This window comes from Lineus longissimus, chromosome 8, assembly GCF_910592395.1.
Source record: "Lineus longissimus chromosome 8, tnLinLong1.2, whole genome shotgun sequence".
Lineage (NCBI taxonomy): Eukaryota > Metazoa > Nemertea > Pilidiophora > Heteronemertea > Lineidae > Lineus > Lineus longissimus.
In genome coordinates this window covers 19,371,298-19,396,810 of record NC_088315.1, presented here as the reverse complement: position 1 = coordinate 19,396,810, position 25,513 = coordinate 19,371,298, and the positions used below count along the sequence as shown (strand labels likewise).

Here is a 25,513-nt window from a genome sequence, read left to right as displayed (position 1 = left end):
ATGATGTTTCATCTAACACAGAATAGACCAATCATATTGCAAGCTGACTAATATGGCGACCATGTCTGAACCCCTGACTCTTGAGAAAGGTTTTTCGCTTACTTTTCCACTATATTCGACGCTTTCAAAGTTTTCTTGCTTTAGAAAGAAAGAGAAATATATACCCCATCGACATGACCACTTTTTAAATTGTCTAGATCGGTCAGGTTTTCGCAAAATGCGATGAAAATTAGACCCACCCTTCCACTTTTCATAATTTCCTGTATATTTGTACAGCATACCTTATTTCGCCAGATCCCCAAGCTGATTTTTCTGTTCTTTGGTAGGTCTATAGAGTAGGTCTGTTGACATGACGACTAAAAGTAATCACAGAAAACGACCAAGCTCGAAGCAAATATCATGTGTAACAAGTAGAAATGGCCATCAAAGCTATATTGAGGCCTAGGTTTGTTTGGGCCAGTGGCTTCCCGAGTTCCTCCGCCTGGTGTAAAAGGGTCTATGCCCATTTCTAGGTCAATCTACAACTGGGCAAATCGTTTACTTTCAGATGTCAACCGAGCGATTGAGCTCCTGGAGATTTTACAAAATAGTAAGTTGATATAACAAGCAGCTAATTTGTCATTCCTGTCAAATAACTCGGCCGTTCATTTCTTCTATAATAACATCAAGTTCAACTGATCTTTCAGTTTGAGTACAATGGACAAGATTTTCAAATTCAAAAATCATGAAATAAGAAGGCTAGTACAATTATTTCTGGGTTTACGTGATTTCATGATTGTCACTTTCAGACAGCGACTTGCAAGCAAGCAAGCTTGGTGCCCTACAGAAGGTATTACAGAGTGATTTCTGCCAAGCCGTGAGGGAGGTGTATGAACATGTTTACGAAACGGTCGATATCTCCGGTAGTCCTGAGATAAGGGCCAACGCTACTGCCAAGGTAGGTATTTTGTTGTGTTGTGTGCGGAAAGAGGTTTCAAACGAATCTGCAGGTTAGGGTTTCTGGAGAGTTCTGTTTTGATCTTTGAAGGGTATACCACAGTCTAGAAACTTTGATGAAAAAGGCCTGGCTGTACTGGCCCTAATAATGTTAAGAAACCCCTTCAAACCTTATTTACGGTTCAAGGTTTTGCTGTGTTCCCCACAGTTTCTCCTTGACATTGGTGTCACTGGGCCAGAGTTTCTGTCATAAAGTGCATGGCCCATTCTTCCAGGAAGTGCACTGATGTCAGCATCACTGTCTGGCATTGAGTACATGTATACTATATAGTTCTCAACTGAAATTTTCTTTGCTTTTCAAGGCCACTGTTGCAGCTTTTGCGGCCAGTGAAGGTCATTCCCATCCTCGTGTCGTCGAATTGCCCAAAACGGAGGAAGGTCTTGGCTTCAACGTAATGGGCGGCAAGGAACAGAACTCGCCTATCTACATTTCTCGTATCATCCCCGGGGGAGTGGCCGACCGACACGGAGGACTAAAGAGGGGTGACCAGCTCTTGTCTGTCAATGGTGTTGTGAGTATGATTTCACATAACAATGATTGGATAGATCTCTTGCAAGACATAATTGGTGTTGCCACCAATGTTTTACCTCGTTGGTTGTTTTTCCAACAATAAAGACCAACTCCTCTCTAGCACATTGGATTGCCACTACATATGATTTGAATTCGACATTGCTGTCCTTAATTGAGAGGTGTCCTGATTACAGAGATAAAAAACAATGGAAACAACCAATTTGGGCCAACATGCATATCCGTAATAGAGAGGGTGTCCTTTGTAGAGAGGTGTCTGCAGAGGGAGGTTCCACTGTACATTACAAACTTCATTGCAATTGTGGTGTGTTTGAATTTCTATCTTCTCCGTTTCAGAGCGTGGAGGGCGAACACCATGAGAAAGCTGTCGATCTTCTCAAAGCGGCTCAAGGTGGGTAGATAGAAAATACACGTGCGTCACATCGTACAATTAACCCTTCTTATTCTGATGCAGATTTTGCCATCATTGTTGAAAACAATATTGCTGTCTGGCATGACGGTTGTACTTTCTTGGAGTTGTCTCAAGTCTCTTGTAAGACAGCAAGGTGATGCTGAGACAGTGGTCACTAACAGTACTGATTTACGCTTCTGGAGAAGAAAAACTATTTCAATTTTATTTCGAAAAGTAAAGTTTTTTATATCACGCCTTGTTACAGAACAAAAAACACTTCACATTAATGTCTATTCCTCAGCCTCATCCAAAAACCTCTCTGTTGAAATCAAGGTGTGCACACACTGCACTGATTTGGCAGATTTAGGCAGTTGAGAGTATTGGGTGACAATGGCTGAGCTTTAATCAAACCCGACCGTTAGTCCAGTAGTAAGACACGTTTCTTCTGTGCGACCTCACCTATTGAGTTAGTCTTCAATGGAATTTAACTGAATTTTTTCTTGTAAGAATGATTTGCTCGAAAATATCGCCAGGCCAACATTCTGTACTCTCCAAACCGAGTATAGCCAACCTGGAACTCATTCTTCATCATTCCTATTTTCAGAGGGCAGTGAGTTCATTTCTTATATCGGTTTTAGTCTAGCGCTAGGCGACCCCCTTCCCCCAGCCTCCCTCTGTAAATATCTTCATACAGCCCGGCAGGCCTTTCAATTACGTGGAGACCTCTACACCCTGTATTTTTTTAGCCTATTTTGGGGACATGTTTTTTTGCTTTTAAGCTTAATTTGGGGACATTTCATCACGCAAATTTGCCTGAACAGCGACGTCATAAATCAAAGTCAGTGACTGATGTCACCACATACACCTGAAAAATCATAATTTTTAGGGTAAAACTATAAAATTAGGCCATTTGGATGAGATTTGATTATGTTAGGGGTCAAAAAACGCTTCAGGGGGTCATATTATTAAAAAAAAAGAAAAAAAAAAGACCTAATTTGGGGACATCCTGTACGGCCTACACCGTCATACGGTGTAGGAATCATGTAATTGAGAGGCCTGAGCCGGATAAACTTCATGATAGACAATCACAATTTTGCTGAAACTGAGAGCAATGTCGAATGAATAATAACAATAATACAATCGATTTTCAAAGTGCCCTTCTGCTGTTTTCAATAATTGCTTTTGCCATTTTCATCATTCATTAAATTGTATATTATTTGCAACAGTTTTTTTGGGTAGGAAAAACTTGGGCAGGGAGTGGAAACACTCCTTTACAAATGATGGAGAAATGAATTGTAAACGATAAATTTTCCCAAACAGTGTCGGTAATTCTCTCAAAGTCATGGCATTTTCTTTGAAAAATACAGATTTTGGGTTTAAAAGAGTCAAGACGTTTAGATTTACCATACAGTCATAAGTCCTTTGCTATTAGCTTTTATTCCATTTGCCTATTTTAGAACTCTTGTCAAGCTTTTCTGCTGAAATTTCATCTTAAAGCTGAGAAAGGGAGAGCTCGTAAAAAACGCTCTGAACATATAGACATGTACATAATCGTAAATTCCCTTATTTTGATGGTCTTACATACATGAACTGAACGAGAAAGGTTGGGCTGAAATGTTGTCTTTTGAAGCAAATGTGAGCTTGCTTCAATTTTGGGTAGAAATGAGGAATTGGCTTCAAAAGTAACCCCAACTAAAGTGATATGAACAATCGATGCAAACATTTTCTAGTTGGTATGTTAGGCCTGCGATGACAGAAAGTAAAGATCACCCTCATCCCCCCCTCCATGAGAGATCCCTGTGGGTGACAGATTTGCCCTCATACCCCTGGCCTATGGGTTCCCGGTCCTCTCCCCAATGGTTTATATTGGATCCTTAGGGACCTTTCATTTAGTAGGTACGCACAATTCTTCAGTACTGCCTCATTTGTACACAAGAGCCCTGACCAAGATCTGCGTATTTGCAAAAAGGTCATCAGTCGATACTGGTGTATGTAGTCAATGGCTACAGATGCCCCCTTTCCCCCGCCTCAATGGCTACAGATGCCCCCCCCCTGTTGCGTACGTACTAAATGAATGGCCCCTCAGAGAAACTACACTCATTACATGCACATGTTAAGAACTGTGTCCACTCCGAAATATTTCTGACCGAAACATACATATTAATCGAATTCGAGGTTAAATTTTTTTCATTCAACTTAAATTTGTAGGAGCAGAAATAGTTAGTTTTTATGTCCTGGTTGTCAAATATTTGATGAGTGATAAATTATGGTGATTTTTAAATGATTGATTCGATTGATGTGTCTGAATGGACATTGTAGGTAATTGCCAGTTGTGAGGTTAATTTAATTGTTCTATCATAATTGATTGACATATGTCAACCCAATTAAGATTGACATTGCATGTACTCTCTTGATTGACACCTCTTCATCATCTTTTCGCCGCCGGATCAAAAAGTGACCGTACAGAGTGAGCATGGATATATCTTTTTGCATGTGGAAAACTTCCAATTAAAGTGGGCATGACGTTTTAAAGTGAACCTTTTGTTGCTGCAGTCTTTTTTAAACTGGGCGATATCGAACAGTTCAGCTTTAAATTGTAAAGTATCAACCAGTTCAGCTTTAAAGTTTAATCTCATTCTGAAATATGTCAGAATGAAATTGAGAAATGGGATGACCCGCTTTTTGTTTTGTTTTGAATATTTCTTTCATTTCTTGTTGTTCTGTTCTGCTCCTGTCTCAGCTAACTTGAAAATCGTGTTGTCACCATTTTAGTGGTTTCTATAGAGACACTCCGCCTCGTAGCTTTGGAGTTGCTCATTTAGGTTAAAAGTAAATTTTAAAGGGGCCAGCTCGATTTTGGCTTATGAGACTCTCCTTGTATCCTAGGCTAGGCTAGGCTATCAGGATCCGGTATTTCACTTGAACTAATTGGAGAACAAAATAGAGATCAATTTGTTGTTTACTCCCTAGTTTTCAAGAGTGTAAGTCTGGTTTCTTTGTTTCATAATTTTCATTTCGTTTACATTTTTTGGGTCATCCCAGTCCCACGAAAAAGATGCAGCGTTAATATTCCAATGTCCAATAAAGTTATGATAATTTGCGCATGTTCATGTAGTGAGTGTCAAACGTGACGATCGATTATTTTCAAACAGTGTTGTCGTGTCCTCTGAAGTCTGTTTCATCTGTGCGATGATCTAGAAGTGACGTCAGACGACATATTATCATCACGTGTGCGTGTTATTGCTAACATTTCATTTGGAATAGCCTTGTGACATAATGATGTGAAGATAATTTGTCTTTTGACGTTACCTTGGTTAGCAGATTGCAGATGAAAGTAACTTCAGACTTTCCCTTGTCCAAATACCCCGTCCTTCCTTCCCTTTCTTCTCCTGTCCGTCTTTACAGGGTGTCTCAAAAAAACACAACAGTTACAATTTTCGATATCCTATCGTGAAGACATTTTAGATATGACATCGAAAACACAAGTGTTGCTTGTTTTTTTACACACCCTGTGTATAAAGTTATGTCATCGACTTGTGAATAGTGATTTGATTATAAATGTAGATTGATTGGTCTTGTGAATAGCTGTATACTGCTCTTAAGTATAGGTGGCAGCAGGCATGCTGTGATTTTTCTATCATACTGCGTTTGAACAACGTTCCATTTGAACCATTAGCTTTAACTTCTTTCTACAGTGTTTCTCGTAAAAATCAGTAACAACTGTTTTGTTTAACTTCTTTCTACAATGTTGAAAGTGACACATGTCTGCGTCTCGTACAGATCCGTCAAGATTGTTGTTTATCAGGGTCTATTATTGAATATTTTCTATATTGCATCCCAAATTTTCTGAGATTATGTAACACTTATAATAAATACAGTGGAACCTCCTTTAGTGGACGCATCTGTTTGGCAGGACACCCTCTCTATAAAGGACACTGCTCATGGCCCCATATTGGTCACTTCCATTGAATTTGGTCTTTGTAATCAGGACCTCTCCATTAAGGACAGCATTTGTCGGTGCCAAGGGTGTCCTTTATAGAGAGGTTTGACTATAGTTAAAAAGGACTAGTAGCACCACCTAGTGGGATCAATCAGATTTCCCTTTGCAAAGTCCGAGCTAGATAATGGGTGATATGAATAAAGACTAGCAAATGCTTTTACTTCAATTTTGTACAGAAAGGCCCAGTGTAAATGTACATGGAGTTTTAGATAAAAGCATTTGCTAGTCTTTATTCATATCACCCCATGTCAGTGATTTTGATGATCATCCATTCATTTGAGCATGCATAGTTTCTGAATTGACGGACACGGTGACAGTCCTCGGTGTTTGGAAATGATTTTTTTTAGGTTTGTATGAGAAGTGCATGTTGAGTCAAACGACTTCACGTCATATATAAAATTGCCAGAATTGTAATTTTATACGATAATGTATCCTCGCCCCAGGCCTGGTATTTGGCGTAAGAATGTATTAAACGTTTATAAGGTAATGATTGTTTTCTAATTTTTAATACATCACTGGGTACCTGACGACCAGCTTCATTTCGGTTAAATTTTTTACTAACTTAAAAAACTAAAACATTTTCCCCTGAAAAAATATTTTCGTTGCCATAGAAACTAACAACATTCATGAATTAGCAGTACTAGATTTTGATAAGATGTTTTTTTAAGCATTTTTTTATTCCATTTATTATCCCAATCCCATTCCCGTTGTCAGCATGCATTTTTCTTACATCCTGAAAAAAATTAGTGTAACTTTTAAAACTATCTATTCAATATTTTTCCAAGTTACGTGCATGAGATTGCTAAACTAACTTTTACGATTTCAGACATGATTTTCCTGTTTGAGCACTGTCAGGTTATTTCTAGTGCTGTAAGCATTAAAATTCTATGGGATTTGATAACCAGCTGGAAGAGTGAAAGGAATTGTTAACCAGCTGGCAGAGTCAAAATGTGTACAGTTAGAGTGAATTTTCATCTCTCTGATCTTCAGCACACATTGTGGGCATCGAAGAAAAACGTAGGTGTATTAGGTGGACGGGATAAGAATGTTAGGGCAGGGCATGCAACTCGTGCAAGTTTTTCCCTGGCTGGCACAGCGGCGAAAATTGATCATTTGCACAGCATTTTTGAGCAGACGTTTTGAATGCAGTATTTTGAACACTCTTTGTTGACACTAGTAGTCAATTCAGACAGTTATTTCAATGCATGCTCAAATGAATCTATTCGAAGGTTCTAAGACTTAATAGTGACAGTTATTCATCGGGTTAGCGTAGCTCTTCCTTCCATTTCAAAGTACAGCCTCTGACCCTCTCCACAAGTTCTGGCTATTAGCCTTGGAATAGATAGCCAACTGCTGGTGTAGTAGATTGAAGCGGTACAAATTCAGTTCTTTGTGAATGCACTAGGTGTCTCTACTAGTCTCTCCAGGTGTGCATGGGATTGCATGTCACGTTCCTTGACCAGTAGGCCACTCACAAAGTTGATGATCGCACATCAATAGTGCCTAGCGACTGCTGCTTTGACGTCAATGTAAGAAGAGAATGGTTAATTCAATGAATGAAATTAATCAATGGTGACAGCTGCCTGCATATCATATGTATGCGATCAATTTAAGTCCAATGTAGTTTTGGGTAGTATATGATTGAGAGTGGTGGATCCAGAAAGTGTAGCACCATTCATAGAGCGCTGATCGATGCAATCCTTGAAATGAGAGGGGGGTTTGGGGCTCTCCTAGAGAAAATTTGGCATTTGGGTGGCGAATGTGCTTTTCCCGGGCATTGGACAAATCAGTGAACACAGAGGTTAAAATTGTACCACCTTTCCATAAAGTTTTCAAATATACAAGAATCAAAGCTAACAGCATGCTTATATCAGTTTGATATTAATGTTTGGGCACTTTTACCACGATTTTGTTGCTAATTTCCCTAGACTAAGTAAGAGAGCTTCAGATAAAAGAGCAGCAAAAATCGAGATACTAAAACAAAACCAAATTTCTCAATTTTTGGGCCAATATAAATACAGTACATGAACCTCGCAAATTCTTAAGTCTGGCGTTGAGCTTGAGTGGTTGTAGCAAGATAATATTCTACTGAAGGGTACAAGACCAAAGAGGAAGGGTCCGGAGGTCAATGGCTAAGTGTATACCATCAAAGTCTTAAAGCGTTTAAAATTCATCTGAAGCCCTCTTGCCCATTTAGCTCCCGTTTTGCTTGCTCGCATCATTTTGTTTCCACGCTTTCTTTTCTTTAGGTTCCGTCAAGCTGGTCGTCCGGTACTCGCCGCAAATTCTCGAGGAAATGGAGGCAAGGTTTGAAAAACAACGCCAGGCCCGCCGACCGCAACCATAAATCAACTTGCCATATTGCTGCGTTCGGGCGTGCGCGCCATATCTGTGCGTGCACGTGACATATCGGTGTGAGCGCAACATGCGTGTAGATCTTGTCATCTCTTTCAAACAGGCACTGTCAATCTCATTGTGCGATACACGCCACGCGTTCTGGAGGAAATGGAGGCTAGATTCGATCAACAGCGCACTCTCAGGACGATCAGGAAATACCCTTCAACATAGACTATAGGGGGCGCCAAGCGATTGTCACAACTGTTGGCTTGAGCTCTGCAATAGAACTGTTTAATTTTGGCGTGTCCCAATTTGTCCTGCATACCTGTTTAAAGGGGGACTATAGGCAGGAATCGGAGGTCGGATGAAGTCCCCAATAGGTGTCTCTATTCTTTCACACTACATTGGTGCAAGAAATGTGGTTGCTGGGTAAAACTAGCCCCAGTCCCCCACCCTCACTGAAGACCGCCTGTTGGATCACCTTTCTCCTGCCTATAGTTCCCCTTTAATGGACGCCCCTGCCAAACAGCTTTGGACATTTTTTCATCCTATTTGTGCATACAGATTGTGTACGTATACACTTGTCATCATTGTCCAATGTTATCATACTTATGTAGTTGTTTATGACTCAAGGGCTGACTGTTAAAAATGTTACATCATTATTATTGCATCATATCTATGCCAGACATAGTGGGCAGGTTAAAAACTCATGCTGGTATGAAGCAATTATGTTTTTATTTGAATATGTTATTGGTCTCTAAATCTATCCATGGGAAAAAAGCTATCTGGACATATAAGTATATTTAAAATAACATTGTGTTATTCTAAACCGCTTTGCTTGCGGACCACTTTTGCGATGTCTGACCCAGCCTTGGATATCATGACGTCAACCAATACCGATGACAACACCACCATCGGTAGATAAACGCCACGGTACAGAATTTCTCTGCTTCGTTTTTTGGCTGTAATAACATTGTAAATCGGTCCTTAGATGTTCAAATGTTGAGTCGGGGTGCTATGTATAAAGGGAAAATGTCTCGTGAAGAAATGTTCGTATGACAGTAACAAAGTTATCCATATAGCCTCAATGTATGTCACTGTTTGTGAAATTGTGTGAAAGGTTTAGGATGTAAAATTGACGTCATTCACCCAGTAGGTGTACTTTATTAGTGGTATGGAAATCTAGCCACCTCAGACGAGATGTTACCCGCATTGTGGGCGATGTGAGCAGGGTCAGGGCCATGAATTGACATCCAAAGTCGCTGCCTGAATTACGTCGCTGCACAGCCTATGGTCATTCGACTTCATGCACTCTGCTTGTTGGAAAGCGATGACATTGTCGACATTAATTTTAGCACCGCGAGGTTGAGAGAATTTTTGTGAAGAATATATCCAACATATCATATCAACTTGTTTAAATTGATTGAAATTATGAAACGAGGGATACTTCTTAGAACAATTTGTAAATTTGAATTTGTGACCCCGAGGATGACAGAATAAATCTTGTTTCCTTTATTTCGTAAGGTAATTGCCCTTAACTCTTACTGCCTGTGTTCTAAGAAGAATCCTTCACTGACCTTATTTTAATGAGCCATATACGTCCTAATCATGTTTAAATCGTATGAAATGACAGATATTGTAATTATGATTATTTGTATATTGTGCAGGTTTTGTACAGATGTTGGTATTTGTCATGTATATTCAGGTTATGTTCTTACTAAAGTAATTGTTTGCTATAAACTCTACTGCTTGTAATGTAGTGTACCAGGCAAAACAAATAATTTCAGTGATTAATTACTATCAACTATGTAAAGTGATGTGAGTCCTAAAAAAGAAATCATATTTAGGCAGGAATGATAAGTTGGTCTTGAAACGTGAAAAATCAAATGAAAGATGTTATATAGCGCTTTAGATTGAACTACATTCTCAAAGTGCTTTACATTCTTTGCCAAGACTAATCCTGAAACCTTTCTGAAGATACCAAAGTGCGCATACATGATTTTCAGGCCTGTTTGAGAAAATGCTGATTGAACAACCGGCCCTTATAATTACTTGTTTTGTTCTGGTATTAATGCAACAGTACAGTATAGTATTCCAGACACACTTAGTGGTCAGAAGACGAGGTCTTGTTTTAGTGAAATTTAGTCTGTAGTTTATATCATGTTACATGTATGTACACCTGTGGAACCAGCAACCACCTCTCCGAGGGTCTTCCACATCTCGAGTCGGGGCCAGCCACCTCTCCGAGTAAATCCGGCCTTAGACATTCACCAACTCTAATCTGGGCCTTATGGACAGCACATCCAGCTTACAACTTCCTCACAGTGGTGAAGCTATGCCAGGAAACACAAGAAGCCTTGTTTGTGTTTACAAACTTATGTTGCAACACAGGTTTGAGCCTTTGAAAGAAATACCCTCGGAAAGGTTGTTACTGATTCCGCTGTATGAATGCAATGAATCATCCTTTGGCCTCATGTTTTGTATTTATTGGTTTATAGGACAAACCTTTAGAAGGTGAGAAAAAATAAATACAATGTAGTGGTTTCATGTGATGTTATCACCTGCCATGCTTGAGGGACAGACGAAAGAAAGCATGTCCAAAAGACCATGACAGCATTGGATTAATAGTTAAGTCAGGCATGGCAAGACCATAGTCATTGTTCTACCCTCCAACATACCTGACCGTGAAAACGCTATATACAAAGATAAAAACAACATGAAAAGTGGAACCTTTACGACCCCACTTTTCTTTATGGACCAGTCTAATGTATTAACTGGCAGAGTCTAAACGGGTAGATTGGGGAGAAAAGGTTAAAGTTGTACTCAAGCATGTCAAAGCTGTGCTTGAGTGCTTCATAAATCCAACTTGAATATTGTAGTTTGGGTAACACCGGCTTGTGATTTCCAAACTCGAAACTTCATTAGAACTCGAATTTTCAAATGTCGAAAAGTCTGATGGGTTCTCCACCTGTGAACCAAGAAATTCAGTCATTTGGCCTTAAGAAGATTGGTGTACCGCTTGTTTATCATGGATGATCATTATATATTAGTGTATTATCTCCAGTTATTGATTATATTTTATCATCATGTGTAAATTTATCATATTGTAATAAATTGAACTTCTACATACGTCATGGTTGGTTGGTTCAATTTGGCTTGGTAGTTTTGAATACTCTGGACCTCCTCTTGTGCTGCCCTGGCCACAGTTTGATTGATATTGAAGGAAGATCACCAGGATTTGGAGGACTGCTCTCTCCTCGATGATGGGACACCCCTAAGTAAACCCCCAAAATCATGATTGAGACTGTCTTCAGCATCCTCATCCCTCGAGGACCCTGTATCAACTCCATTCTCACTGCTGAGGACCCGGGTCCTTCACTGTGAGATGAGAGTTGATATTGGGTCCTCCACAGGGGAGTGGAGTTGATGAAGGGCTTCCTCCGCAGTGAGAGGGACCTTGGCAGTGAGATTGGAGTTGATACCGGGACCCCAGCAGTGAGAATGGAGTTGATGAAGGGCTTCCTCAGCAGTGAGAATGGAGTTGATGAAGGGCTTCCTCGGCAGTGAGAGGGACCTCAGCAGTGAGAATGGAGTTGATGAAGGGCTTCCTCAGCAGTGAGAATGGAGTTGATGAAGGGCTTCCTCGGCAGTGAGAGGTTCCTCAGCAGTGAGAATGGAGTTGATACAAGGACCTCAGCAGTGATAATGGAGTTGATAGAGGGACCCCAAGAGTGAGGAAGCCCTTCAGCAACTCCAATCTCCTGTTGAGGGCCCGCTATCAAATCTCACCTCACTGTCGAGGACCCTTCAACACACTCCTTACTGCTGAGGACTCTTCTTCAACTCTCCCTTTTCTGCCGGGGACCCTTCAATTACTCCATCCTCACCTCTGAAGCACATTCGAGAACCATCAATTGGACCATCTTCTGGCTCTTCACCTCATAGCCGAGGACCTGTGGACAACTCGCCTCAAGGCAGAAGCCTCTTGGTCAAAGTCTAACCGAACCTCCTAAGGCCCAGTGCCCTCAATGGAGAGGGTGTCCTTATTATAGAGTTGTCTTGAAAAGGGAGGTTCCACTCTCATTGACAACCTTGATCAGGAATGTTTAAGAGAAAATGACCATTGCTGATGGTGACGTCACAGCCAATACCATTTCACGCCAAATACAGTAAGAGAAAGATCAAAGCAACGTTTTCCTCATAAATGTCTTTATTATTTGATATTATATAAAATATATATTGCTGATTAGTGAATATTTACAATGATACAGATAGCATATTTACAACCTGACCCTGATAATCAACTGATTAGATAATAAAAGCACCTCATTGGCAATCGCACCAACAATCTATGAACAAAAGATGGTGGTTTAACCACAAAGAACACACCGAAATGAAACACTGAACACTGGTGCACCAACTGTATTAAGTGTTTTTCATATTGTTTTGATCAAAGGTACTCAGTTGAACTCAGGAATGTGACCAGACCACATTTACCAAAAGATAGTGGTCTTGAACAACAACAGATTATTCTTAGGTAGGCCTTACCAAGATTATCCTTAGGGTAGCCCTAAACAACACTGAATAAACAGAGTATAGCACTTTCATGGGGTCGACTAAAGCCCAGGGTTGTGTAACATTACCATTCATGATCACACTACCCTACTACAACTCAGTGAGAAGAGGTCAGTTATGTAATGAACCTTTGGCCTGCTCTATCTGAAAAACACTTCTCTGAAGTCCAAAAAGGATTACCACCGAATTATTTCATGGTTTTGAAAAATTGCCACTTGGCATTCTTCTTATTTAGCTTTTTGACAACATAACATCATAACAGTCATTTGGTGACTAACCATACACGTCACCTCAAACGTTCACCCAGCCTTGGAGGAGGAATACTCCAAGGAGATTAATACCTCCAAGTACAGAGTGAATGCTGAAGAGGAAGAATATGGGTGAACCCTTTTACTCTCTTGGCTTTCACATTCCCCTGGTCCAACTAAGGGCCAGCTATTGTAAAGCCTGTCAATAGTGGGTTCACATGACGTCTTCACCTGCCATGCTGGAGGGACAAATAAAAGAAAGCAAGCCCAAATGACCATGACAGCATTTGATTCAGTTGAGTCAGGCAAGACAAATCATGTTCTGCGTTTCAGCATGGCTGACCGTGAAACACTCTATTAGGCTTTGATGGCCTTTAATTGCTACGGCCTGCCGAATACACATTTGTTTGCCCTCAATGAAACTAACAAGTTACAAATATGTAATAGGGATTGTTTTTTGTGGAAAGATTTTTGACCAGGCGGTATAATTAATCTGATGCACCAGTGTGATGAAGATTTGACCAAAACAGATGATATTGTGGCACAACAGGAGTGCAAATGTTGACATATTAATTATACTCTAGTTCCACCGATATAAGACCAATTTTGAATCTTCTAGCCAAGCCCCGGTAAGTATAATGCACATGATTGTTTGATGCCAATCAACATGTTCAATCAGGATAGACAAAAGGTCGATGACCGGTTTGTCCAATGATCATGACGTCACGTGTTGTCGATTTCATGATAATTCAAGGCGGTCTTAGAATGATGAAACTAAAGTTTTGCATAAGGAGTCTCGACACAAAGCTTAATGTTTCGGGCCTATTCAACTCAGCTAATAAATAAGCTCTCATTTATACATAATTTTGAACAATTTATGTGATCACCCTGTAGACAAACCACACGCTATTGAGAATTTTTTTAATAAACTACATACACATGTCGCAAGCGGTTTCAATTTCATCAGTCTGAAGTCTCATTTGTACATGCATTTATACATACATGTAGTTGTTAAAACCTTCAATCAATTTTCTGACGGAGTGAAGAATAAACAGGTTAAAATGAAATCACTGTTCATTGGAACTGCCAGAAATATGAACATAACCACCTTTGAATATCTCACAGAGAATGCTACAAATACATGTACACTGACAAAATTGACAATTTTAATTTTTCTATTTAATTTGATTTCTTGATTAGCACATAATATAACAGTTTTATTTCAAGTACCAATGGTTTTAGACCTCATCATATTTTGAAAATCTGTTTAGAAACAGCATTTGATCCCAAACCATTAAGAATTGTTTATACATGTATATTTATATCAACAGGATAGCCATAATCGGATTAATCATTATTTTTTACAATCAAAATCACATCAAAAATGCCCAAAAAATTAAAACCCGTTTATCAGTGATTACAATTCAGGGATTCAGTGCAAATAAAATGAAAACATTTTCACATGAAAATTCTGTCCTTGATATGCCTCTCAATAACCTGGTTCCTAGTATCTCTAGTATTAAAGGAGGAGAAGTGGGAATCCACTGGTAAACGTGCTTCTCAGTAGGTAGCGCCACAGATATACATCAGCAAGTGTGAAAAACCAAAATATTGAATGTTTCTGCCCATTTTTTGATGTATGCAAGTCCCCCCCTATACATAATCTCGGTGTATGCCGTAACAGTTGCCCCGTTATAACTCTCTCTTCTCCTCCTTTAATGGCAGCTCCGAGCTTTCATAACAGTTGTAGGACCATGGGCCCCCTTATTCTGAAAATCACATTGTTTTTGTGGGACCAGGTTGTCAAGTTCCAGTAAGTAGAAAAAAGAAGTAATCTGAAATAGTGTGGTAAATAGCACCAAACTTACAAAGGAACTAAAAAAATGCATTATTTTGTTGTCATAGTTGAATATCTCCACTAATAAGCATAGTTGAACATTCCTACTAATAAGCACAGTATGTCATAGTTGAACATCTCTACTAAATAACATAGTTGAACATCTCGACTAGTAATAAGCATAGTTGAACATCTCTACTAATAAGCATAGTTGAACATCTCGACTAGTAATAAGCATAGTTGAACATCTCTACTAATAAGCATAGTTGAACATCTCTACTAATAAGCATAGTTGAACATCTCTACTAATAAGCACAGTTGAACATCTCTACTAATAAGCATAGTTGAACATCTCTACTAATAAGCATAGTTGAACATCTCTACTAGTAATAAGCACAGTTGAACATCTCTACTGATAACTGACACCTCTATAAGCAAGAAACCCTCCATATTGAGGACACAGATTTTGGTTCCAAACTTGGGTCATTTTCATTCAATTTGACATTTGTAATCAGGACACCTCGCTATAAGGGACAGCAATTCTCAGTCTCATGGGTGTCCCCAATGGAGAGGTTCCACAGTAGTTTGCTGAAGGATGGAAAAATGTAAGAATGTACATGAATATACAAAGTGGTCATGAACATTGAGCAATCACTTCGACAGGTTATAAAACGTTAAATCTCACGGAATGCCAAGTCGTGAAACGTCCACAGTCCTGAGAAGAGAATACGTGGCAAGAAAAGTAGTTCCTATATCAGATGAAAGCATAATTCAGAAAAATTTACCCATTCAATTTGAATGTTATCACAAATTGCCTGTTTCAACTTGTAAGGTGCTGTTGTGATATTGGTTGGTTTACAAATTAGATGCTAGAAATATTTCAAGTGAAGACGAAAGAAGCGACAAAGACGATATTTGTGATTTACCGTGGTTAAAGGGCCGAAATTATGATAATGGGATTTGTATGAAATCAAAGTCTCGATTTAACAAACCTTAACACTGACCAGGTAGGCCTGATCACCTTCTTTCGTGAGCAGCATTCACTCTGTAAACCAACCAATCACCCGACACAGGTATATCATCCATGGGAGTACGGAAATATCCAATTCCTTTTCACGTCAACAGAGGTCTCTGGCAATCATAGGATGAAATCGACACCTGGACTTGACTCTAATTGGTCTCAGCAGCTTTTTCCTCTTTGATTAGGCTCGGAAGACTGTTTTTCAAATCAAGGTAGGCTTGGAATCGACTCTCTGCATAGTGCTGGAAGAGACCAAGAAGACATGAGTAATCATTGGTAAATAGCCGGATGCAGGTGGTGATTATCAGCTACGTTTCCTACCTCGGCTTTTTTTCAGTCCCCAGGTACGCTACTGGGGAACTATAATGCTTAAATGTAGGCAATGTATTACACACCACTCGTTTATTAAGACGCATTATTTCTGTGCTGATCATGTAGTTTATGTATCAGTTATTCATCTGTTAAAATTTCATGCCTCTGTCACAAGAAGATAGGTCCTTAGAACTGCCCTAACTTGCAAAATATGCCTCTAAAATGGTTACTTTTTGTCCGATTTTGAAAATTCAAAGATCTTTAGAGAGCTGTGGCATGGAGCTTTCAATTTCTGCCGTCAACAAAGCACTTTTAGCAGAGGAAAAAATGGAAATCGTCAAAAAAATTGGAAATCTCTCATGCCTGTAGGAATGGTCAGCAGCAAGGGAAGGCACATTAGCCTACAGTTACAATAAATACATGTATGGAAATGTATGGGGCTAACAACATTCAGTTCTCTATGGAATTCCACAACTTTGTAATGGTACGAACATGAACAAATTCATATAGCATAATAGTGTCGTTCGCTTTTTATAATTGCATGAATGAGAATGTGATTTATTTGTCTGGGTGAGAAAATAACGAGTCCAAAGTCTATTGAAAAGGTGATTACTGTAAACCAGGAAGTATTTGTGGCTATTATTGTTTGTGGTTTTTTTGTATTTAAATTGTAAAACTGCATCTTTGGCGTAGTTCTAATTTAGCGTTTTTTGAGAACACTGTTACAGTAATTAAGTGATGTTTGTTTTTCGGGGCGTTTTATTTTTGCAGATTTTGCTGATCACAAAATACGCAAAATAAAAACGCACGCAAAAAATTTGACGGTTTACAGCATGTTGTGGTTGAAGTGGATATTTCGGCCCTACAGCAGACCAGGAAGGCAGGAACAACACATTGATCATGGCATGCTGAAGTTTTAAATTCAACTCAGTTCAATTTAAAGTTTGCATCAGAATACCGAGCGTTCACAGGACAGAGCCTTGAACTGTCCTTTAACACAGCAGTCAAGTCTCTGGAGTAAGACTATGGGTCGGTGGGGCAAAAGACCCCCCTGGCTGAAGTCACTACAGGCCAATTGGAATTGATCATGGGAAGGAGGTAGCCTTGAATTTTGAGCCACTAATTACTTAGTTCCAAATTCCACTCTGACAGTGACATTGGACTTCAAACTTTGTACCGAGCTGTTCCAAATGACAGATCATTACTGAAAATACTATTTAAGTTAAATGAGAAAATAACATGTCATAATAAGAATATTTGGCCTGGTCATTTATTTCATCACTGGCCTAATACCAGCGGTCGTTAACTGGGCCGGTTTTATTTTAGGAAAATCTAAGCAGGGACAAATACTGACGAGATAGAGAATTACATTGCATCAATTTTGAGACCCGTCTTCATTCTGATGCAAAGAAAATGGACTATTCATCATTTGTTCATGTCAACAGATTTCCCCCTGGCAAAAGAACAATTTAGTGCTGAAATTGATATCCATTTGTTTTATGACAACAATGGCCACTTGGCATAAGTTGACAACCTTTGGGCATGATGCGATCCAATGACCACTTGCATAGAGGCCGACTTGGAAATGGCTTGCAAATATCAGGTTTTTCAGTCCAGTCCAATTGAATAAAGAAGACATGAACTAACGCTGAAGGGTCTTCGATCTAAAACCTGTGTCAACATGCAGCAGACGGCTGGCCATTTAATTCTGACATGATAAAATAGATTGAATACAAAAATCACCGGGGCCAATAAACTAGGCCTATCAGTAGGAACATATGTTATCTGCTGTGGGCCTTGAGTAAACTCGTTCAAACCATTATGTGAAAATCTTTGATAATAAAGATTTTAAAGATTACAGTCTGTAAGTGCAACAGCTTGGCCATGAGTTGAGAGTTGCCCGGCACTCAGGGCAAGTTGATCAGTCAATGTAAGCAGCGTGTTGTCAGAATACTCCTGGAAACTTTGTCATAATAACGATTCTCTCAAATTTTATACCGGTAAATGGGAACTTTGTCACTGGAAAATCAAAAATCGAGCTTCACCCGAGACCAAACTTTTAGGCCAAAGGTCAAAGGACATACTCTGAACTGCCAAATTTTTTTCGGGTATTTTATTTCCACAAATCAATTCGTGAAATAAAAATCGAAATATTTTTTGATTGGAAAAACAGAATTATTTTGTAATTTGCAAAAATAAGATTCACAAATTTTTTTTTAAATTTCAGAATTTCTCTGAATAGCAAAAACGGTGACGCAAAATGTTGGTGATTCAGAGTATTGTTAGCGCTAGAAATCATTTCTACTCACAGTATAACCAAAAGATATCTTGGAACCGAACGCCTGGACGAGACTCCATGCGGTCCAAAACAAATGCGATGCCATCCCATAATATTCTGCTTCTCGACGTATTTTTGCCACTTCGTCTTCTTTTACAACGCCACCTGGCAGTGACTCTAGATATGACTCGATGAATAAGCGCTGGAAAATAACAAGAAGACATAAGAAGTTAGGTCGGAATGTTAGTTGTGCTATTATTCATCCTCCTGTGAAGGTTACAGTGGCACTGCCATAGATTCATACTACTCTGCGGATGAAATTACAAATATTTTTAAATATCATTCATTTGCGCAGAACTTTTATCTCACCTGTTGTTCTATACTGGGGTAATTGTCGGGGTTTCTGTAATAATATGGCGGGTCCGGGTAGCTGTAGTCCATGGTCCATTCAAGGAAGTGGTTGGCAATATCAAAACCTCTGAAATCAGAAAACGGCACCCATTACATCTTTTCCTGCCAAAGGCATTTCACCCACTGGTGTAATTTTGCAGCCGGAAACATCAACAACAACTAATCATTAATCATTAATCATCTTCTTCATTTCACAGAAGCTACTCTGTCATTTTTACAACTTATTCCAAAAATACTCCTTTTTTAGGGTACATCTTGCGGGTTCGTAAAAAACATACCCAGTTTGGTCAAACCTTTCGGTGCGGCATCTCGCCGACCTGCGACATTTTTTATGATCTGTCTCGCAGCACAGATCTCCGCCACTGATATGGTCATTTTTCTACCAGTTCAGCTTTAAGCCTGTAACTCTCTAACCAGTTGATAGGTGTCTCTCATGATTGTTTACTGCCAGTACGTTGGATTGATGCCAAACAAATTTATGTTGCTATTCAAAGTTATGTAGTTTTATGCTATTAATCTATTTTATTTACGAGACATTTACAAAATGGTGTCTGGACGTGTTTATCATGACTCAATTTTTGCAGACAGTTGGTAGGATAATGACGAGTTTGATGATAGCGATATTAACTCCGCTAACTGTACATGATAGCATGCATGGCAATCGAAGCGATGTAGAAACAGGGCTAGGGGGGGTATGATACTGCTAAATTAAAGCCTTGTGGGTAAAATTGGCCATGAAGTTGAATATCATATTTCCAGGTTCAAGATCATTCTAAGCTTAGCCACTCTGATAATTCCTTTCAATTTTGGCCTCGGCACTGAAAGGGTTAAGATCCTGATCGTCTACTAACCTGAAGTTATAGCTGCAATATTCAAAATCGATCGGCATGAGGGAATAATCCTCGCTGTCAGTTGCATCGGACTCCTCCGAGTATAAAATATTCCCCTCCTGGAGATCATTGTGGCAAAATACCACTGGCGATCGGAGACAATCTAACGTTGACCTGAAAATAGCAGAAACGCAAACAAATTTAAGAATAGACCATCGGCCCCACCATTTTGGCGAGAACTTGAAATCCTTCAGCAATTCGAACCTTTTCGAACCCACTTTTGGACGTGACATCATTTTGTAAACAAATACACTAGAACCTCTCAATAAAGGACACCCTTGGGACTGACAAGTGCCGTCCTTAACAGAGAGGTGTCCTGATGAGAGAGATTAAATTGAATGGAAACAACCAATTTGGATCCTTATTAGAGATGTTGTCCTTTATAGAGAGGTGTCCGCTAAGGGAGGTTCCACTGTATATCCATCAGTAACTACACTATAATGTTTCACTCACTTCATCCAGTCCAGTTCTGCCTCCAAGTCGTTATCAAGCAGTGCTTTTAAGCGTTTTGTCTTCTCCGAATCTTCACTTACGAGACCCATGTTGTTTTGAGCATCTTTTATCCATCTGCAGAAACAAAACGAAACAATTTGAGTTCAAAACTGATAAACAGTAGAATCCCCTTGGACCAGAGCAGTACTGTCCCAAATAGAGAGGTGTCATGATCACACAGGTCAAACTGACTGGAAACAACCAGTTAGGGACCAAGGATCAAGGACCCCAACCCGCCTCGTCAAACATGTGATGTGGTATCTGAAATACTGGGCAAGCGGACAGACACAAAGATGTAGTTTAAAATAGATCTGTGTTTTTCTTAGACCAGTACGTTTATACTAGGTTTAAAACTGGGCTAATGTACCCGCAACAAGGATGTAGTTTGTAGAGGGTTAAATCATAAACTAACATGGCCCAAGTCATGAACACCAAACACAAATTACCTTCTGCTCAGTGCATATAACCACTTCGGTCTCTTCGAGATGGGCATATCTAACGAATGGAAGCTCGCCATTTTTTGAGCAATTTTCTTTGAGAAATCTCGCCGGCTGAGTTCGTTTGTTGAAAGGCACCGAGACTGGAATGAAAGGGGAAGAAAGATCAAACGTCTGATTGCAAGTTCATTACTCATGAAATTTATCACAAAAGTCTGCATAATGATTCTGTGTACTTTAACTCTCACAAAGTACCTTTGTTAAATGGGATTATGCCAGAAACTAGCAAGTTTGATTACAGTGCAGGCCAGTCGTTTGCAGGTAAAGTCCTTGAGCAAGCCACTTGGCTTCAAATGTTAGGTTTAATGCCAGAGTCGCAAATGGTTAATAGCAAACAAAACCCCAAGTAAGTAACATAAGTAGCTTCCGATGGACTTCTAGATCTGGCTGAAGATGGAGACACCAGGCCAATAAAGCTAATCGGCACCTAACTGTAGTGGCATTGTAAAAATGCTCATTCTGCCTTGAAGGAGGAATACTCCCTAGAGAATAATTCCTCGAACCTCAAAGTATAGAACGAACCCTGAGGAAGAAAACTATGTGAACTTCATATGTCAGAAACTGAACAGTGCCTACCGGAATATATTCCTCCACGCGACCACCAGGGAAGACACCATATAACTTAGGCCCGAGCTTCTTCTCGGACAGTACGGCAAATATCACACTTTCAGCAATCACAGTCTGCAAACTCTCGTTGATCATTTGACCATAGATTCTGAAGAGCACCTGGCGCGGTTCGCCGTAGATGGGGTCAACGCCATCGGGTAATTTGCATAAGTAGATGAAGTTGCTGAGGCCACCGCTGGAAAAAAGAAATCGTTGTAAGTTATTTGCTCCCACATGGAGTTACATGCAACTCCTTGAACTCTGACCGAAAATGGTCCAAAAATCCCATGATAACAACCACTACCACCTAAAGGTTTACTGGGGAACTACTACTATTGTTCTAATATACTGTGTAAGCTTTCTTGCGTTCACTACGCTACCAGTTAGCAACATGCCGGATTGCACCGAATTCAGCACCAAACATTTTGACTCCTAGGTTTTCAGACTGCTATGCTCTTGTACGGCCTCTGCATGGGGCAGAGTATGTAGTGGTATGAAACCTTGGGAGTCCAGAGCCCTGGTCTATCCATCAGGATTCTTTGCTCTCGTATGGCCTCTGCGTGGGGCAGTTTAACTTTAACACCCAAAGTCAGCACTTGCACTGGCGAAAAATCATGTTTTTAGGTCCAATAAACATCTAATCATCTTGGGTCAAGTTAACGATGCATGTGAGGTCACCTGGGACATCATGCAACACCCAATTTATCTTTTGATCCGAAGTTTATATGACCTGAAAACACGGTTTTTCAGCAAAGGAGCACTGTCCTCAGGCCTTGAATGAAAATGACAAGTCCTACGTTGATACCTTCGTGAAACCTCTCTGTTTGCATTACATATTTTGGGAATGCAATGATACATCCTGTTTGTTTACCAATGGTTACCACGGTGACACGATAGAGCATCCATTGCCATCGCACGTGCGCGGTGACAGAGGATGTGAGCACTTTGAACATTACTCCTTTCACTCACACTCGACCTGAGTAATGTGGAAACAGGTAGACAACGGATGGTCATAAACCGTCGTCTCGACTCCTCCCATCGGGCCAAAAAGGGAGAATGCTTCAAACGTGTCATCCTATCGTCAGAGTAGTTTCGTTTTACGTCCACAAGGGGCAACACGATCACACCAGAGGATGAAAATATTCCACGGGAGACTTTAGGCACTTTCTGTTTCTGTGAAGATAAAACACATCACAGGCCTGTTGCCAAGAAAGTTCGTTCCCACAAAAACATGCAAGAGAAGCATGGGGAACAATTTTGAGACAATGATAATACAAGATAAATGGTAAGATGAATGATTTGATGATGATGTACCATTTCCATTGTGACAGAAATCAGGCCACCAACCAGAAAAAGGCTCCCATGCAAACACAATAGCACCATCAGAAAAAGTTGTTCAAGAGAGCTTTTCATAAATGTGACCCACAGCAAAACCAGGTGTAGGTCACACAGAAGTTGAGCCTAAGGCAGACGTTACATAGAGCTTCACGCTTCACTCCTCACGCCTCATGCTACACGGTTCACTCGTGAACCGAAGAATTTCCAAGGCATTTCAACTTAGGCCCTCATTTTTTCCTATGTAACAGGGCTCATTGAAATACCTTGTTAATTCTTCGGTTCAGGAGTGAACCGTGAAGCATGAGGCGTGAGGAGTGAAGCTCTATGTAACGTCTGCCTTAGGAGAGAATGGAAGAAATGATGTATTCCGATTTCACAAAAGGCAGACAACAGTGAAATGAACAGCCAATCCATTTTATTTTTAGCCTGTCAAGCTCAGAGCAACATGGTTTGCAAATTTTGATGCCATAGATTTTCACAAAATTACATTTACTTTTGGGGGGAATTGTCATCAATAGAAATGGTACATCATTCATGATTCTCAAGGATGCCAAGGCTTGATTCTACAGCTAGATTGGGAAACGTAATAATTGCTTTGAAAAAAGACACTGAATTTGATATAGAATTGTTCAAATAAATAGTGAAATAGTGAAACAGTGACTTGGCCAAGAGTTGAACCCACAACCTTTTGATCATGGGGCCGATGCTCTTCCAATGCGCTATACCATCGCATAAGGCAGCACCATATTGAGTTTCTGAATCAGGAGGAAAAGTTACTTCAATCTGATGCCCCTAATTGTTACATACAAATGCACAGGAAAAATATTTGTTTTATATATATATGTATGTAAATGATTTAAGTAGGCCAAACATATGGGGCCGAATTTACGAAGGGTGTTTAAGAGTTAGACGCGTGTAAATTCTACATAATCAGTTTCAGGGCCTAATGCGGTTTTCATGAAGAAACCCTGCAAGAACCTGACTCTGTCTATTCAGACATTAAAAGCTGTTTTAAGCTAAACACCCTTTGTAAATTCGGCCCATGGTGTTTCTAGTCTTGTAAAATAATTAGTAATACAAAACAGGCACATATATGATCAAGTGAGGCGTGGGATGTTTGAACATTTTAAACAGATGATTTGTAACAAGTGTTCTGGTCCGAGCAGCTGTGAAATTTATGGGTCCAGCAAGTCTAGGAAAGTTGGGAATTTTGATGACATCGCCATGGCCATTCTGGCTCTACTTTTCGAAAATTCAACTGTTAACTGCCAGGATGAAGATGATAGATCTATGTTCGACACTCTGAGTTCATCATCCATGTGACTTGGCCTAGTTTCAATAGCCCCATAGCCCTTTTCGACAAAGACAAATAAAAGCCCCCCAGAACACGTCAGAAGGCCTAAGCTCATTTCGGACAATGGGAATGGGTTATCAATTGACGAAATAAGTGACATTGTTCAATGGATTTATAGTTGATTGCAATTAAATGCAGTCATTTCCGATCGGAGATTGTAAATTTCAACCAGACCATGTCATAAGCCACTGACACTGTGACTCCTTGCTCCAGGTGAAACGCATGACTGGTCAGCCCCCAAATAAATTTCTTCGAAAAGGTTGATTGTGTACGGACAGTTGTTGGCTCAGCCCCCGACCAATCACGACCGCTCGAAATGAATGGGGTATTCAATATTGCCTTATTAGTCTCACCCAATTTCAACTGGAAAAACCGAGTCATCATCAGGCCATAATGCATCACCCCCTAACAAAACAATTTCTCAATGACCAAACAAACCCCGTTCCCTTCCCTACATAGACCATGTATATGTGTAGATCATATACCGGCATACTCGGAAGTACTCGCCAGCATACTCGGAAGTACAACCGAATACATTGTATACTGGTACATATGCATACATAGCACTCTCCTTGGTCAGAAATTACATCAACTTCACACCAACCTCAGCGAAAATCCTGAATTAGAAAATGCGTGAAAATGTCTCTAAACGAAGCTAAAAATCAATAAGATAAAAGATTATTATTGAAACAATGTATACGCTTACCTGATCGGGCGTATCGATAGGTTTTTGTCGGAAGGAATGCGGGACCAGGATCCGCCCAAGAGCTCACGACAATGCTTGAAAACCCGGCGTCGCGTTTCTTCATCAATATCTTCACTCATTTTTCGATTATTTTCGTTATCAAACTGCAAAACAGAAGTGCCTTCGACTTGACTTTGACCGTGTTTAGCCACGGTGTCCTTATTGGACACCGTATCGTCTTTTATCAACATTTTATCAGGCCGGACTTCGAGATAAGACGCCAGCGTGTATTGAAGTACCAAGTTTATCAACTGACTGACGTGTCTGTGTATGAAATAACGAAGAAGCTGGTCGATTGTGCTGCTGCCTTTCGTTAGTGATTGGAACTAGTTTACTGATCGCGTAATATCATTAAGCCCCACGGGAGGCGCTGAAGTGGCGGCCAGCCGGGTGGTTCTGACTTTTGAACACCCACATGTCTGGTTTTCACGATAGAGGCGTCACTGTCTAATCGTGAAAATTGTGAGTAGTCCCAAGGTCGCTGTAGTATGCACCGAGCATTATCCGTGAGTTATATGAAAAAAGTTTTTAAATAAAAAAGATGTATTTTTGCATAAAGAATACAATTCACAAAACGAATCCAACTTTTATTCCCGTTGTAAGGAACCTCACAATCGATTTGTGGATCGTCCCTTTTGGGGACGAAGTGTTGGTCT

General features: G+C 40.0%; 2 protein-coding genes across 6 annotated transcripts; one reads left to right on the top strand and one right to left on the bottom strand.

Moving 5' to 3' along the window:
• The first annotated feature begins 40 nt into the window (after positions 1 to 40).
• On the top strand, positions 41 to 11,385 carry LOC135492909 (protein lin-7 homolog C-like). Of its 4 annotated transcripts, none has more exons than XM_064779630.1 (7): positions 44 to 89; positions 548 to 589; positions 789 to 937; positions 1,299 to 1,508; positions 1,862 to 1,916; positions 6,907 to 6,933; positions 8,166 to 11,385. In XM_064779630.1, exons 1-7 carry the CDS (start codon positions 53 to 55, stop codon positions 8,261 to 8,263), a joined length of 618 nt encoding a protein of 205 aa, XP_064635700.1. In that variant the 5' UTR covers positions 44 to 52; the 3' UTR covers positions 8,264 to 11,385. The 4 variants fall into 4 exon arrangements, with proteins under 4 accessions (XP_064635702.1, XP_064635700.1, XP_064635701.1 ...); XM_064779631.1 differs by lacking the exon at positions 6,907 to 6,933 and adding an exon at positions 4,372 to 4,383; XM_064779632.1 differs by lacking the exon at positions 6,907 to 6,933 and having other exon boundaries at positions 41 to 89.
• A 1,886-nt stretch (positions 11,386 to 13,271) lies between these two features.
• On the bottom strand, positions 13,272 to 25,112 carry LOC135492107 (choline/ethanolamine kinase-like). Of its 2 annotated transcripts, XR_010448029.1 has the most exons (9): positions 24,819 to 25,112; positions 21,391 to 21,616; positions 20,764 to 20,897; positions 20,279 to 20,392; positions 19,787 to 19,939; positions 18,894 to 19,002; positions 18,556 to 18,726; positions 15,906 to 16,176; positions 13,272 to 15,501 (listed from the first exon to the last, which is right to left on the bottom strand). XR_010448029.1 is itself a non-coding variant. In XM_064778290.1 (8 exons), exons 1-8 carry the CDS (start codon positions 25,046 to 25,048, stop codon positions 16,084 to 16,086), a joined length of 1,230 nt encoding a protein of 409 aa, XP_064634360.1. In that variant the 5' UTR covers positions 25,049 to 25,112; the 3' UTR covers positions 13,272 to 16,083. The 2 variants fall into 2 exon arrangements, 1 of the variants encoding a protein (XP_064634360.1); XM_064778290.1 differs by having other exon boundaries at positions 13,272 to 16,176.
• Positions 25,113 to 25,513: the final 401 nt, after the last annotated feature.

What these genes read in the sequence shown, in the direction of transcription:
- LOC135492107 (XM_064778290.1), bottom strand. Translation starts at nt 25,048, where the DNA reads ATGTTGATAAAAGACGATACGGTGTCCAATAAGGACACCGTGGCTAAA. An exon ending in GCGTGGAGGAATATATTCCG is followed by an intron (nt 20,898 to 21,390) that starts GTAGGCACTGTT and finishes CTTTCATTCCAG; the next exon opens with TCTCGGTGCCTTTCAACAAA. An exon ending in TTATATGCACTGAGCAGAAG is followed by an intron (nt 20,393 to 20,763) that starts GTAATTTGTGTT and finishes TTGTTTCTGCAG; the next exon opens with ATGGATAAAAGATGCTCAAA.
- LOC135492909 (XM_064779629.1), top strand. Translation starts at nt 53, where the DNA reads ATGGCGACCATGTCTGAACCCCTGACTCTTGAGAAAG. An exon ending in CCTGGAGATTTTACAAAATA is followed by an intron (nt 590 to 788) that starts GTAAGTTGATAT and finishes TGTCACTTTCAG; the next exon opens with ACAGCGACTTGCAAGCAAGC. An exon ending in TCTTCTCAAAGCGGCTCAAG is followed by an intron (nt 1,917 to 2,520) that starts GTGGGTAGATAG and finishes TCCTATTTTCAG; the next exon opens with AGGGCAGTGAGTTCATTTCT.